Source organism: Podarcis bocagei (genome assembly GCF_964188305.1).
Source record: "Podarcis bocagei genome assembly, chromosome: 1".
Classification (NCBI taxonomy): domain Eukaryota; kingdom Metazoa; phylum Chordata; class Lepidosauria; order Squamata; family Lacertidae; genus Podarcis; species Podarcis bocagei.
Window position 1 is genome coordinate 32,605,657 of NC_138125.1, and position 16,164 is coordinate 32,621,820.

Consider the following 16,164-nt stretch of genomic DNA (forward strand, 5'->3'; position numbering starts at 1 on the left):
CTTGCACAATACACACAACCCAACTGTTCTCTCTCTCGGACATCTTGGCTGGGGATTGTGCATTGCCATATGCTGTAGAAGAGCTGTAGCAACAACCCACTTCCCACAGGCAACAGATTCTGTGTTGGGCTGTCGTCCGATTTCTTCCTGACTTTGGTGTTGCATTAGAAAAAAGGGCCTATCTGGTTGTCAGCTTCTTAACCAAGCAATCTTGGGTCTTCTAGCTTCCTATAAGCCATTAAACATGTAATCTCCACTCACGCTGAGCAAAGGAAACAACAACCTCCCTTTGGCTATGAGCCTTATGTTCCAATGTTCCATTCCATTGGAACACGTAATGCTGGTGGTCAACAAAAGAGGTTTAAAGACTCTCTCAAGGCAAATCTAAAAAAATGTGGTATAAACACCAACAACTCGGAAACACTGGCCTGTGAGTGCTCCAACTGGAGAACATCTTTTACCACAGGTGTCATGGGCGTTGAAGACTCTCAAACTCAGGACAAAAGGGAGAAAGGTGCATAGAGGAAGGCACACTTGGCAAACCCTCACTATGATCAACTCTAGTCCGGAAACCTATGTCCCCACTGTGGAAGGACGTGTGGATCCAGAATTGGCCTCTACAGTCACTTACTGTTACTCACTGTTAAAACCTTGTTTATGGAAGGCAATTTTACTTGGCTACGAGTGATCACCAAAGAAGTAGTTGTTCAAATGCTTCAGCCATAAGTTTCTACAGAACACATTGCCCAACATGGAACATGAAGAAAACTATCCTTATCTGCCACAGTAAAGTTATGTAGGTCCTCCCACAAGTGCTTATGACCAGTCTCAGTGAAGGTTTTCCCCGGCTTGAACTATTTCATTCCCATCTTTAAGAGCTTTTAACCTCAGGTGATAGAGATGACATATATGCTTCTGGTAGAAACATTCAGTACTACCACAGTCTTTTATGGCACAGTCTACAGCAGAGATTGCAGGGGACTGTTCATGGCCTTTTAAAGTATCTGAGAGACTCATGCACTTGAACAGCAACGACATGAGGAACCTCTCTCACATCTCTTAGAAGATAGTCTTACCATTTGAATTCCAGTTGATTTCCAGCTGGAAATTTTGGTCACCTGGGACCATGCCCTGATGTGCCTGTGGAATATACTATCTGCATTTCGCCTAAAATGGCTACTACTCCAAAAGCAGTCTCCATGCTAGGCCAAAAAGAATAAAAAGAGCATGTCTGTGGAATTATCCTGCCCTTCAACCAAGGTGCTAGCAGGATGTGAAGATGGAAAGAGGAATATACAATTCAAGAAAGGATCGTTAGTACTGTGTTTCAGCATATCCTAACATTTTCTACTTTGTAGTCCCCTTCAAGAGGAAAGAGAGTGAAAGATGAAGATCAATGTTCCCCTCTCAGTCATCAGTGACTACATTAATGATGTGTCTTGCCTCTGCATCAGAGTTCCAGAGGAGTTCTGTCCTCCATTCAGATGCAGTATTGAAAGTACTTTGTTGCAGGAATGTCACGTTTAAAGAGTTCTGCTTTTTGGAGTTGAGAGAACAATTTGCCTCTTTGCTGACTGCTCTCTTATCAGCTGAATGAGAAGGAAATATTTTACTTAAGATCTTCAAAGGCTGAAATCCTGTAGTGGCGGCTTGCTTCTGAATAAACAAGCACAGGATTTCAATCCAAGAGCTATTTCTTATAGCTAGAAAAAGTTTAGTTAAGAACAATTCTTCAGAAAACAGCAAAACGAAACTAACAATCTGAACATCTCTTTCTACATTCAGGATTCCAAAGAAAATTTCTCCATTCTAAAATAATGAAGTATAAATCCAGAACTCCCATATTGTTGGAAATGGTATCAGCCAGGGGGAGGGGATTTGGATTTTAGTGCAGACAGAATCCCTGTTAGGCACTGTAATAAGATAAATTTGTTGATGGGGTTGGGCTGATGTGTTTCCTACCAGTTCACTCTCTTCTTCCTCTGCATCTTTTTTGTTTTCTTCTTTCTGATCTTCAATGTTTGCATCAAAATCCTCCATCTCCACCTAAGCCAAGGTACAATTTGAAAACTACACATTACCTGTTTGTTAGAGATGTTGCAGCACTAACTTTGTACTTAAATAAGAGAGACTCAAAAACATTTTTTTGAATCAAAGATATGTATATACTATATAAGTAAGATTTATCTTTTCTTCAGAATTGTACTGTATTTATTTATTCTTTTATTTCTCACCTCAGAAATTGATGAGAAATTTGCAACTTGCTTTTCTGTTCCACACATGATCTTTAATATTGATAACTTTACATTACAATACTTCTCTTTCTCTCCACATATATGCAAATAGGTTGCTTTTAAAAAAACTCAAAATGTACACATTCCTATGCTTTCTTACAGTGGCAGACAACTTATCATAGAATCATAGAGTTGGAAGAGACCACAAGGGCCATTGAGTCCAACCCCCTGCCAAGCAGGAAACTTAAAAAGTCTTGAGCAGATGACTTTCTTCAGACACTTGTTATGCCTGTATTAAGTGTGAAAATGTGTATTTGTACCCATAGTATACTGTATAGGATCCTAAGTCACTGACCCATACAATTACAGTAATCTCTTTCAGAAAGCTAAGATATTTACTCAAGAGTGAAAGAGAGAAAGTACTTTATGGAATGATATCAGTCAAACCACTATGTTTTGCTGTGTGTTTCCTCATGGGAGTCCTGCGGTGGCCTCGGGAGTGTACAATTCTTCCAGATGTCTACTACTTTTCAGTTTAAGATTTCACTAAACAATGAATCTGTAGTCAAATCCTGTACCTGCTTTCTACTTTAATAACTATTCATCTTTTCTATAGCCATGAGTATCATATACATGGATAAGTTGGCTTCTTGGAAATCTCACCTCTTCAATAGCAGCATCTTGTAGCAAAGAGCGAATGTCTAAACGTATCATATGACGGGGTGCTGTTTCCCAATGATCAGCCATCTGGAATTGGGAAATGAGAGTTGGAGCAGTTTCTACAATATTCAGTATAAAGAATGCTTTGGCTACTAGGACCAATGTGGTACCATAAAATGCAGTACCTTCAAAAGAGACAAGTTTGCCTCCCCTACCCCCCAGAAGGATGAGTAATTCTTGTAGCTCTAAGAAAATGTTAGTTACCTCTGTGACTCCAAAACTTTATAAAGTTACCTTACTGATCTCCTTGAGCTTGCGTCCATGGACATTTCTCTTGCAACAAGTTTGGTTGTCTGCAGTAATTTCAGCCAGGTAGACCTAGAAAGCATAGTATGGGGGGGGGGAGAATGTGCTCAGAAACATCTGATTCATCCCCAACGTATTTTCCAAAGTAAGCTTGGTGAACTAAGGAGGTGTGTGTGCAAATTTAAATGGAAAAGGCAAGGCTAAAATAATGCACGATCAGCGCCAAGGATCCATTTGGACTTATATGTGGAAAACTACTGGCCTGTGTGCTCATGCCCCTCAGTCATTTCTTGGATTTTACTGCTCTTTTCTAGAGAGGCTTTCATAGTAATTAACAACAGAACAACAAATATATTATAAAAACAAAGCACTGTAAAGGCAGCATTAAACTACGTGGCAAACTCAAAACAACAATTCCCCAGTAAACTACAGCACCTGGATCAGGAACTTTTTATTGTCTTTCTTTAGGTGGAGACAAAAAAAAAATGGTACTCTGATGGCAGGGAATTCCACAACTGGCTGCCATTCTAAGAGGCCATTAAGAAAGATTTAAGAGGCTACCTAACATGAAATCAGACAATTGGTCCATCTAGCTCAGAACTGTCTACCCTGACTGGCAGTGGTTTGCCAGGGTGTCAGATAGGAATAATTTCCAGCCGTACCTGCTGGTATCAGGGACTGAACCTGAAATTTTCTGGGCTCCAATCACCCCCTTAACATTCTTGGTAGTACTGTCCTTATATCCTACAGGTACCCGAGTTTGAGTTTGCCTTGGCTGCCAGTGGCCCAGTGTTAATGCTCAGGGTTCAAGGGCATGGAAAACCTGTTTTAGAGCAGCTAACAATGACAGAGATTATCCAATAATGTTTACCTCAAAACCTTTTGTTTTTGCAGCACTCCAGAACTGCTCAAAATGGCGTACTCTGTCATTAATGGCATCAAGGATGATAAAGGGGAAAAACCCATCATCCAAAGTCTTTTTGAAAGTTTTGAATAAGCTGGCACGATAGATTTCTTCCATATCAGCTTCATATTCATACTCCAAAATCTGCTCCAGAAAAAGAGAAGGTTAGCTAAAAGAAGAACAAGCCTTCTTGCTAAAATCTGAAATTCAGTTACTGCTATCACATACGCTGGTAAATATATCACATATACTGGTAAATACTACATAATAAAATTGTAAGGATGTCATCATACTGCAGTTCCCACGACTGCCAATAGATGGCCATGGGAACATTCAGGACTTCAAAGCGCAACATGGAGCTGTATGAAAGCCTTATGCAGCCCAACTGTCCTATCTGTGCCTCCTGTTGTCATTGAACACTACTGCAGTGGTCCATACGTAATGGACAAGAAATATGTTGCAAAAGTTGGATCCAGACATATGCTGGAGGAAGATTTCTTTGTTTTTTAAAAAAAACAATTATTCCTCTCCCCTACAGTCCCCCATGTCCTAAGGAAATATGCTCCATAGGATTGGGAGGAAGGGAAAGAGTTGAAAAATCACCTTTCCCCTTCATCTAGGGAGAATCTCTGCTGGATCCACAAACAGAAGGATCCTTTCTGTAGTCAGGTGGGACGCTATGGATCTAACACAATGAGTTAATCAACAACTGAAATGGAGTACCTTCTTTTTAACTCTTTTCTTTGTATCAGGGTCTCTCTCTTCTTTCTCTATTTCCGTGATAAAATAGTCGTCCAGGCTGAGCACTCTGGGTGCAGCTCCTCCACATTCAACTTCCTTATCCTGGGAAGGAAACACACAATTAATAAATAGCCTGCATTTATGGTGCAAGTGCTTCAACTTAGAACATACAGCAGCCCCTCACTGCTGAGGAAATTCTGTTAAATTCTGTTAAGAGGGAATTCTGTTTTCCCCTCTTCATTTCAAGTCAATCCAGCCACCTCAGTGGTACCTCGGGTTACATACGCTTCAGGTTACAGACTCCGCTAACCCAGAAGTATTACCTCAGGTTAAGAAAAAATTAAAAAAATTCCTTCCAGTAGCACCTTAAAGACCAACTAAGTTAGTTCTTGGTATGAGCTTTCGTGTGCATGCACACTTCTTCAGATACCATGCACGTGCATGCACACGAAAGCTCATACCAAGAACTAACTTAGTTGGTCTTTAAGGTGCTACTGGAAGGAATTTTTTTATTTTGACTATGGCAGACCAACACGGCTACCTATCTGTAACTCAGGTTAAGAGCTTTGCTTCAGGATGAGAACAGAAATCGTGCTCCGGCGGCACAGCGGCAGCAGGAGGCCCCATTAGCTAAAGTGGTGCTTCAGGTTAAGAACATTTCAGGTTAAGTACAGACCTCCGGAACGAATTAAGTACTTAACCTGAGGTACCACTGTATATATTTTAGAGCTCTGAATGATTAAATAAAGGAAACTGCACACTCAGACAGCTGGGACCAAAATGCAAGCGTGTTCCACTCTTCTGTAAAGACTGAAGATGCAAAAGAAAGCTTAGCTTCCGAGATCAGACGAGATCGGGTGTGTTCAGGGTAGTATGGCCGCAATATATTCTGAACAAAAAGCTAAATTGATTGTAAATAATGTAATAACTGAGGAACTTAAGATAGAAAAAGGAACACGACAGGGGTGCCCAATTTCCCCATTGCTTTTTATTTCAGTTCTGGAGGTGTTGCTGAATATGATTAGGAATGACCAGCAGGTTAAAGGAGTGCAGGTCGGAGCTAAACATTACAAGCTAAGAGCATTTGCAGATGACCTAGTATTGACTTTGCAAGAGCCAAACACTAGTACGAAAAAGGTGTTAGAAATAATCTAACAGTTTGGCCAGGTAGCCGGATTTAAGCTGAATAAACAAAAAACTAAAGTTTTAGGAAAAAATTTAACAGATATGGAAAAGGAGAAATTCCAAGAGGAGACAGGGTTGACGGTGGTCAAAAAGGTGAAATATCTAGGGGTTTATTTGACATCTAAAAATGTGAATTTGTATAAGGATAATTATGAAAAATGTTGGTCAGAAATCAAAAAAGATCTAGAAATATGGTCAAATCTGAAACTGTCAATGTTAGGCCGAATTGCAGTGATTAAAATGAATGTATTGCCTAGAATGTTGTTCTTGTTTCAGACCTTGCAGATTCTTGACAAGATGGAATGTTTCAAGAGGTGGCAGAAAGACATCTCGAAATTTGTCTGGCAGGGCAAAAAGCCCAGAATTAAATTTAAAATACTGACAGATGCTAAAGAAAGAGGGGGTTTTGCCCTGCCAGACTTAAAACTGTACTATGAGGCAGCAGCGTTTTGCTGGCTGAAAGAGTGGATGCTCCTCGAGAACACAGACATTTTGGATCTGGAAGGTTTCAATAACGCATTTGGTTGGCACGCATATCTATGGTATGATAAAATTAAGCTGCATAGTGCCTTTAAAAATCATATTGTCAGAAAAGCATTGTTTAATGTTTGGATAAGATACAAAGATCTGTTGGAAAACAAAACCCCCAGATGGGTGTCACCAGTGGAGGCTAAGGCAGTGAAGAAACTCAATATGGAGGTCGGATGGCCGAAGTATTGGGAAATTTTGGAACAGGAGGGAGATAAATTGAAATTACAAAGTTACGAGAAAATGAAACATAAAGTACAAAATTGGTTTCAATATCATCAAATAATGGAGTTTTTCAAACAGGATAGGAAAATTGGCTTCCAGGTGGAAAAATCAAAACTAGAGACTGAACTGTTAGAACCCAATACTAAGAACTTATCAAGAATGTATAACTTGCTGCTGAAATGGAATACACAGGATGAAACAGTTAAATCGGCTATGATTAAGTGGGCACAGGATATTGGTCATAACATTATGTCTGCTGACTGGGAATGGTTATGGAACACCGGTATTAAATTTACGGCATGTAATGCTTTAAAGGAAAACATTATGAAAATGGTTTATAGGTGGTACATGACCCCAGTCAAGCTGGCAAAAATTTATCACTTGCCCGATAACAAGTGTTGGAAATGTAAAGAGACTGAAGGTACCTTCTATCACCTTTGGTGGACATGCCCGAAGATTAAGGCTTTCTGGGAAATGATTTATAATGAAATGAAAAAGGTACTTAAATGTACTTTCCCTAAAAAACCAGAGGCCTTTCTCTTGGGCATTGTCGGCCAATTGGTGTCAAAGAGGGATAGAACTTTCTTTATGTATGCTACAACAGCAGCAAGAATACTTATCGCAAAGTATTGGAAGACACAAGATCTACCTACTCTGGAAGAATGGCAGATGAAAGTGATGGACTATATGACATTGGCCGAGATGACAGGCAGAATCCGTGATCAAGGAAAAGAGACGGCGGAAGAAGAATGGAGAAAATTTAAGAGATACCTGAAGGACTATTATAAACTTGATGAATGTTAGAATGTTGAGGTTTGCAGGAAAAAAAGGGATACAGTGACATAAGAACAGACTATAGAAAAGATTAAGATGACAGAGGTTAGAAAGGAATATTTAGAAGTTGCTAAAAAATTATGGACATTGGAATGCAGAAAGGGGGGGTATGGGGGAGTCCCGGAAAAGAGGTTTATGAAAAAATGTTATGAAATTATACGTGTTTGTATGTCTTTTTAGGTGTGTGTTTGTCTTTAAAAAACTTTGTAAAACCAATAAAATTTTTATATATAAAAAAAAAGAAGATGCAAAAGAAAGCTGCCGGCTATTCACTCACCCTGATAAGCTTAGCAACATGAGTCTTTCCACTGCCTGGCAATCCTCTCATGATAATGACAATCTAAAACAAAGACAGCATAAATTAATTGTGTTATTATTTACATATTGCATTTATACGCCGCCTTTCTGCCAAGGCACCCAAGGTGGTTTACAATTCTTTATTGTAACAACTTCACTGTTCTCTCACTGGGAGCTGCTGAGAGAAACCTTTTGCAACCACAGAATCAACCAGGCACCACATTTAGCAGCATGAGGCATGGTAATGGTAGACCAGTCAACTCCTCTTCTTGCTTGCTACTCAATCATGGCAGCCCCTGTGTGGGGACTGCTTTCACCCTCACTGGGTAGCAAGCAAGGAGAGGGGAGATCTGGCTGTGCTTAGAGAGCAGAACTGCACCCAAATTCAGTCAAAATTTGGAAGGCATGGGAATCTGTCTGGGGAGATTACACATTACATAAACATTAGCTGAAGTGTCTATTTGTCATGCATTTTGTTGCTTAAGATTAGAAAGCCACATTCACACTACTCACCCTCTCTGGTCTACTCTCCCTTCCAGGTGGCTTCAGTATATCATCCACATTTTTAGATTCTGGTTTCCTCTCTACACGAGGGGCAGGTGGTGGTTGTCGGGGTAATGATGGAGCAGAAACGGGCATTCTTTCTTCAGGGTAATTTCTGCGGTCACCTTAACACAAAGTTCACACAAGAGAGAAAAAGAAAATTAACTAAAATTATGCACTGAATTAAGAGACCATTAGTTCCTAAGAGACTTCCACTTCTGTTTCCAATATGCTTTGTGGGCAATTTACTCATTAGTCTGTACATTTCATTCATTTATCTTAAAGTGAAGTTTCTAAACTGGAACAAAAACAGAGAAGAACCCCCAAAAGATGGCATAGTGCAATAAAAATGAATGAATAATATTTTCCCTTCAAGCTAGAGACTTTGATACTGACTTCCTCTGTGGTTTAGGAAAGTTAATGAACCTTTGTTTCAGGAGAAAAAATGTGCTACTTTGATTTTAGCCACAAGGACAAACAACAGAAATGATTATGAGAAAATTAATCTCTCAGAAATAGGATAAATTAAGGTGTGTTCTCATATGTACTGAATAATAGATATATTGCTTGAATTGGAACATGTATCTAAGAACATGCAAGGGTCTAATTAGGAAAGCAAATGCCAAAAAAACACATTGCAAGGCATAAGAATTTTCTATTACCATGTGTAGCACAATTTCCAAATACAACTTTGCATAATCCTTTTTTTGGGGGGGGATAGATAAATAAAATCAAGAAATGCTTAATGTGCAGCACCTGCTTTGTACATGTGATAGCCACATTGGGTGATTCATGAATGAAGAAACCTAAGAGTCTGTCTGCATGAAAGTCTTACTACAGTGGTACCTTGGGTTAAGTACTTAATTCGTTCCGGAGGTCCGTACTTAACCTGAAACTGTTCTTAAACTGAAGCACCACTTTAGCTAATGGGGCCTCCTGCTGCTGCCGCACCGCCGGAGCACAATTTCTGTTCTCATCCTTAAGCAAAGTTCTTAACCTGAAGCACTATTTCTGGGTTAGTGGAGTCTGTAACCTGAAGCGTATGTAACCTGAGGTACCACTGTATAAGAATGAGATAGATTATTCATATCCTTGTATATAGGACAACGGCTGCAATTCTACATGCACGTAGCTAGAAGTAAGTCACAATGAACTCAGTGGGACTTACTTTTTAGTAAAAATGCATAGGATTGCAATGTATATAATTATAATGGACTGTATCTAATGTTGGGTGAAAAGAGTTCTACTTGTGTAACAGGACTTCATCTTCCTCTCCTTTCATTGTGCACCCCCAAAATTTTCTCCAGAGGGTCCCCCAATCCCTATAGCAGAATTTGAGGGTGCATGGGAAGATTGCAGGGGAGAAGAGGTGAGGGAAGTTCTGTTGCACAAGAGGAAGTTTACTGCATGAACAAAGCAGTGTATTGGATGCAGCCCAGTATCTATTCAGTACATAGAAAGGCTTCGGATACTGAAAATACTGAGTCTCAAGCTTCATAGTTATTGCTTAAGGCAGGGAAGGGGAACCTGTGGCCTTCTGATGTTGCTGGACTCAAACTCCTATGATTCCACACTAGCCTGGCCAATAGTCAGAAGTTGGGTCTTACTGATATTAATAATCAGACAGACCGAACAGAGTTCTTTATTTATTACAGATGTCTCTATACTGCCATTCAATCAAATTCCTGGGTGCTTCACATAAAAAAGTTCCATTACAGTGTAATGCAAATATGATTATCCTTAAAACCCCTCTCTTTAAACCAAGGAGGGTCAAATATATAAATGCAACTTCAATCACTGATAATACTTTTATCCTTAATTATAAGGAACAAGTAAGCGAGTTCATAGTCCCAAATTCATTCTGAGACCTCAATATTCTAATATTTCTTCAAGGTTGAAGATTTATACCTCCAAACATCGGAGGCCCATGATCATAAGGTGGACGATCAGGTTTTCTGTCATATGATTGTCTTTCAAATCCTCCCCGTCTTGAGTTTGAATGGTCTTTGTCACGAAAGGACTGAGCTCTTGAAGGAGATGGCCTGCTAAATGAAGACAGCATATTGTAACACAAACTGCATGATTTCTTTGAATATTGCACATTTAACAAAAATGTACATAAGATTCTCTGATAAACCAATTCCTGGCCAATCCTATACTTTGCTGCTGGATGCAATGACTATCCTTTATTAAGCCCACGCCAAGTAATATATCCCTGTATGAAACAGTTACAATCTCAGCCGTACACCTTTCAACCAAGAGGGGAAGAAAATTTTAAATGTCTGTCCTCCCATGGCATATGCTCACAAGGCTGCAGCTCACAAGCAGGACACAACAGTGCTCACTTCACTTGTGATTCCCAGCAACTGGTATGCATACGCCCTCTGTGTGTGGAAGTAGAACAAGATAGTCCCATGTACAAAAATCAAAAAGAGAAGTGACAGTTCAAAAACTCAGCACCGCAACCTGTCTGAAGACACACTTCTGAATCCTACTTATTCCTCCTATATTACATACCTGTCATCTCGTTGATAGCGTTCTTTGTCAAATCTTTCCCGTTCATGTTCTCCAGAAATACGGTCCCTGTATGGCTCTCTCTCTCGCCTGAAGTCTCTGTGATCAATATTGACATTATTTTGCCGCTCAAAATAAGCATCTCTTTCCTTGAGATATCGATCCCGTTGGCCTGGGTGTTCTGGAAAATGAAGTCAAAATAATTTTAAGAGTTATTCTACAGGATCGCAGAATGGGGTAGACGCATCAAGGAGCAGGTTTCTTGGGTTGAACTTCTTGACTACAGCAAAGGATTGCATGTTTGAATGCTCCTTCATTTTAAACACGCCATTCAAGACAAAACACAAACAAGAAGGAGAAGGCTATTCTAAATCTCTCTTCCCCAATGTGCTAGTTTTCTACATACAGGGAGCTTTTTATATGAGGGGGCATTCCGCCCTACCTTCAGTCTGGTACAGCCTTGAATTCTACCACCTCAGTCTACATCAGCCATCCTCAACCTGGTGCCCCAACAACCATGGGCAATAGGAATTATAGATGAAAACATCTGGAGTGCATCAGGTTGGGAATGGGGATGGCTGTTGTTCTTCATAGTATCTAGAACAACTCTTTTGAGTATTTACAAGAATTCAAGACATGGTGAAAGCCGTATTGCTTTAAAAAGGAGGTGGAATGTGTGTATGTTTTAACAAGGAACCTACCAAATATCAAACTGATGCCTGCCTTCTACTTAAAAGAGACGTCTCAGAGACACCAAAGTACACCCACCTTTTGAAAAGGGCTGCCTCTCATGAGGAGCTTCTGGACGCAGAGTTATACGCTCCCCATAAGGAATTTGTCCACCTTTACTACTGGTTATATCTGTCAAGTACAAATTAGCAATAATAAAATTAAGAGATATTGCCCCAGATACCATCTTTGAATAAATGCATTCAGACCATCACCAGCAGCTTGAACATTTGGAGGCTGGGGAAGAAGATTTACCATCCCTGGCCTCCCCAGCATTTCCCTTTGGCTTTTGTCAATCTCTGCAGGAGGAATGATGATGGTAGTCGGCTGCAAGCCATCTAGCCTGGTGAGGAGACCCCTCCCACTCTGAACTGCATTTATTAAGCCCTTGGAGTGCAATAAGACTAGATCCAAGAGCTGGAACTTTATTGTCAGTTAACTTTTTTTTGTTTTGTTCTGTAATGTATTTAAGTCCAGCTTATTTCTTTTGCAGTGCTGAATTTATTCTGTTTGCTGAATTGTTGGTTTTTGTCCTATTTGAATGTACCAATATGTTTTGAATACCGCTTCTCTCCATCCTGCCCCATTAATGTTTTGTAGTCTGAAAATAAGTGGATGCCTCTTATAATTTGGTTTGGGTGGGCACAATTTGGTGTAGAAAGGCAACCAAAAATAAATTAAGCCAAACTAAACCAGCCAACCAATAAGTGTCATTTCTTCAACAAAGACAGTGGCTCGAGGGACAATAACAGGAAACAGCTGCCTTTTTTGTTTTAAAGAAGAGCTGTATAAATTGCTTAGTCATCAAACAGCATTTACCACAGTGTGGTACTGTGCATTACTTACAAAGCTTTAATTAAATTAAAAACAGACATTCCCCAGCTAGAGCTCTCATGAGAAAAACACCACAGGGAGAAAAACTAGCAATGCTGTGATTTATTGGTGGCTAATTGTTTTGTTTCCAAAAAACAAAATAACAGATGCCAATAAGGAACCTTAAGTAGAAACACCAAAAAAAATCACAAAACCGGTTTTGATTAGTGGGTCTCCCACCTATCAAATCTTGTTTGCAAGGAGGAACTGGGGTATTTTGAAATAGCAGCAACCTGACACAGCAGTATATGTTTCAACATAACAAAAGCATTAAAAAAGCAGAACTGCCTCCCTCAATCATTCCAATGTCAAACCAGTCCAGTATTCTGTTCCCACACTGTTCACATTTTTATAAACCTCCACCATGTTATCTTTTCTCTAAACATTTTAGCCTGAAATGTTTTAGCTATTCCTTACACGGAAGATGCTATTACGTTTTGTGAACCTTTCAGACACACAATCAGTTTATGAATACCTAGGTAACAACCAATGTTACCAATATCTTCTCCTTTGCATCATATTCTTGCAGTAAAGTGGCAAGTTCAGACTGAACAATGGCAGTTATAGAGGCTGCAAATTGGCAGTTTATTATTTATCTGCATAAGGCCCAATGTATTTCTATTTATTAGCCATCTCATAACACAAATACTCTAGATCATATTCTGTATAGGAAGGAATAAAACAAGAGCCCTTTCTCATTCTAGTTCATAGACAGGCTAGACAATTTAAGGATCAGGGAATCAGACATAACATCAAATTTCTCTACTAACTTATCAATGTAAAGATGTCCTAAAGGGTCCATTTTTAATGCACAGAATGTAGACCAGCACACTCCTCTGATGAGAATTATATTGGCTTTTTTTTTTTAATGCTACAGGCATAATCATTCTGTTAATTAGCATTATTAAGATATGCAGTATTCACCTTGCCCATGGCCGTGTCCATGCCCGTAGTCAACAGTCTGATGAATAATTGGTGGCTTGGAAAGTTGTGCTATACCCGACCCAAAGGAAGTTGCGACTGTCGATGAAGGTAATGAGAGATCTGATGCAGGTAAGTCATTCTCGGATTTTAACCCTTTATCTTCACTGCTATCCCAAAGTCCCTGGAAAGAATCCTCATCCCAACGTTCTTGGCTCATGGCAGGTGATGATTTGACCATAGCAGCTGGACCTTGAGAGGCTGCTGCAGCTGAAATGGGAATTGGAGTACTTGGCTGTGTTGGGGGACCAGGCATTTTTACCGATGGGAGGGGGCCCTTTGTCGCTGGGACAGATGGCTTTGCAAGTGCAGCGCCTGGCTTGGCTGTTGGGGCAGCTTTCCGAAACATGACGGGTGGCTTTACTATTACAGCTGGCGTAGGCTTAATAGATTGCTCCTCTATTGGTATCTCAGCGTGCATTTCAGAAGAGGCCTAAATAAAAGGATATTTTAAAATAAAAGGTACATGAAATTAACAGCGATTTTAAAAATGTTGTCAGATACTGTCATAGCAAATGTGTACTTTGATACTTAAAACAGGCCTTTTGGGGTACAACATCGATGAAAGGGTACAAAGAAAAGGCTAATTCTTTTTTTTAAGATGGTTACATGGAATTTACAATACTGAAATTTATCTTAAGGAATTTGTATACAACTTGTGTCTGTTGCTGCCTTAGCAATCTCAGTTGCCCAATGCGCCTTCTCATCTAAAGTTCTTTTGTGGCCAGGTCAAGTTTTGTAAATCACCCAAATGTGGAGCAACCATAGTAGTGAAAACAAAATATGACAAAACACAGCTACAGATAAAGTTGCGGCTACCTGGTGGTGCTATGTTGTAAATATTATAAAAGTGTTGTTTTGCTTGCCATGAAGCAGTGGTAAGTCATTACTTCCTCCACATGGTTGTGTCTTTGAGATTTCTCTAAGTAGAGAAATTTACAAATGTTCAATCCAGCCCTCAGTTAATAAGGAGTGCTTTTTCTTAGCTACATCTGACAGGCACCCAGTAACGCCCATCCATGTTTTGGTAATCTCAGGGATCAGCTGCTCTAGCATGCTCTATGTGGGGCCACCCTTTAATGAAATGGAGAACTTGCCACCAGTAGAAACGAAGTGGCCCAGCTGAATTCAAAATGATGGTGATTTCCTAAAGTCCAATATAGTCCAAATCCAGTACATCTTTGGGACACCCTGCTCCTAGACGCTCCCTTGTCTCCTGAAATTTGCAGAAAAGGTGCACTGGAATCACAGTGAGAGTTACGAGGATGAAGATCTGATTTCTTCATAATGATGCCTCATTCTCAAGAAAGACCTGCTGCAGAACCACTGCTGCCTCTGATCAGAGATACAGAGCATAGCCATAATGACTGGTAACTTGTCTGGAGGGGTGGGGAAGCAAGCTCAAGCATAAGTTCTTAAAAGTTTCCATTTAAAAACCATTTTTAAAAAGACATAAACAAAAAACATGTGCATCACAGTAAAGTCACACTCGCACAATATTTTCCACACTCGCACAATATTTTCCATAGCAAGACTTAATTTACCTGAAAGTTATCCTTCCTAGCAATTTGTGGTCTAGGAATTTCCTGTGTTGACAGTTCAGGAACAAATTCATTCATCTTCTTCATATGTTCTTTCTGTTCTCTGCAGTCAAAAAATCATATTATTCAGCTTAAATGTTCATTTAAAAACCACAAAAGATATATGCATTTGTCTTAAACAAGATTTTAAGAACCACCACATTTACTTATGTTCATCTGTGGCACCAACACTGTGGAACGCCCTCTCTAAGGAGGCCTGCCAGGCTGAGAAGCTAGTGAATTTTAAGCAACAAACTAAAAATTGGCTACTTTGTAAAACATTTAGACTAGTATTTCCAAAACTTTATACCCCACTCCCCCGGACGACTTGAAAATTGTTGAGCATCTTGCTGAACCACTTAATTATTTTTCTGTAATGCACTGTGAAAGATTATGTATGATTCTAAATTGTGTTCTTATTGTTTCTTTTATTTCTTATATAATATTTTACTGTATTACAACTTGAATTTTATGGAACTGATCTGCCCTTAAATATTTTTCATCTCATTTTGCTTGGCAGTTTGCAATTTTAGGATTTTGGCAGGTTTTTTCTGCTTCAGTTGATTCTTTTTAGTGCATTTTGATTTGTTGCTCTATTGTTTTAATATAGTACTGTTAGCCACTTTAGGCTGTCATTTGGCAAGCAGGAAACACAAATGTTTCCAACAAAATCTGCCACTTTTCTCAGTGCCAAAAACGAACATTTGATCCTTCACAGAGAGCATTTAGCTCCCAAGGTACATTTCTTTTTCACACCAGCTCAAATCTCATTGCAATTTCTGAGGATATCATTTTTGTGCTAAGAGAATTCAAGCCTTTGTGATCAGAATTCTCACATATTCCAAAAGGACGTCTGCAGACCACTTTCCTAGTTCAGTAAATGGCGAAACACACCACTGTTGACAACAGGAACTAGCAACAGAGATTTTTCTACATATCAGTGGAAGCTGCCTGGTACGGACTGGCAGCAGCTCTCCAGGGTTTCCCAGCCCCGCCCAGAGATGCCAGGGACTGAACCTGGGACCTCTGC

General features: G+C 39.7%; 1 protein-coding gene across 4 annotated transcripts in view; it reads right to left on the reverse strand.

The window, feature by feature from the left end:
* The window catches only part of YLPM1 (YLP motif containing 1), a 54,007-nt gene that overhangs the window by 15,211 nt on the left and 22,632 nt on the right, over positions 1-16,164 (reverse strand). For 3 of the 4 annotated variants that reach the window (XM_081201791.1, XM_081201788.1, XM_081201790.1), the window contains 12 exons: positions 15,099-15,198; positions 13,498-13,987; positions 11,740-11,832; positions 10,975-11,152; positions 10,366-10,502; positions 8,428-8,582; positions 7,895-7,957; positions 4,828-4,947; positions 4,072-4,248; positions 3,189-3,272; positions 2,898-2,981; positions 1,963-2,046 (listed from right to left, as the gene is read on the reverse strand). In XM_081201791.1, coding sequence (XP_081057917.1) covers positions 1,963-2,046; positions 2,898-2,981; positions 3,189-3,272; positions 4,072-4,248; positions 4,828-4,947; positions 7,895-7,957; positions 8,428-8,582; positions 10,366-10,502; positions 10,975-11,152; positions 11,740-11,832; positions 13,498-13,987; positions 15,099-15,198 — 1,765 coding nt within the window. The remainder of the gene's footprint in view (positions 1-1,962; positions 2,047-2,897; positions 2,982-3,188; positions 3,273-4,071; positions 4,249-4,827; positions 4,948-7,894; positions 7,958-8,427; positions 8,583-10,365; positions 10,503-10,974; positions 11,153-11,739; positions 11,833-13,497; positions 13,988-15,098; positions 15,199-16,164) is intronic. The other variant, XM_081201789.1, reaches the window with a different exon arrangement.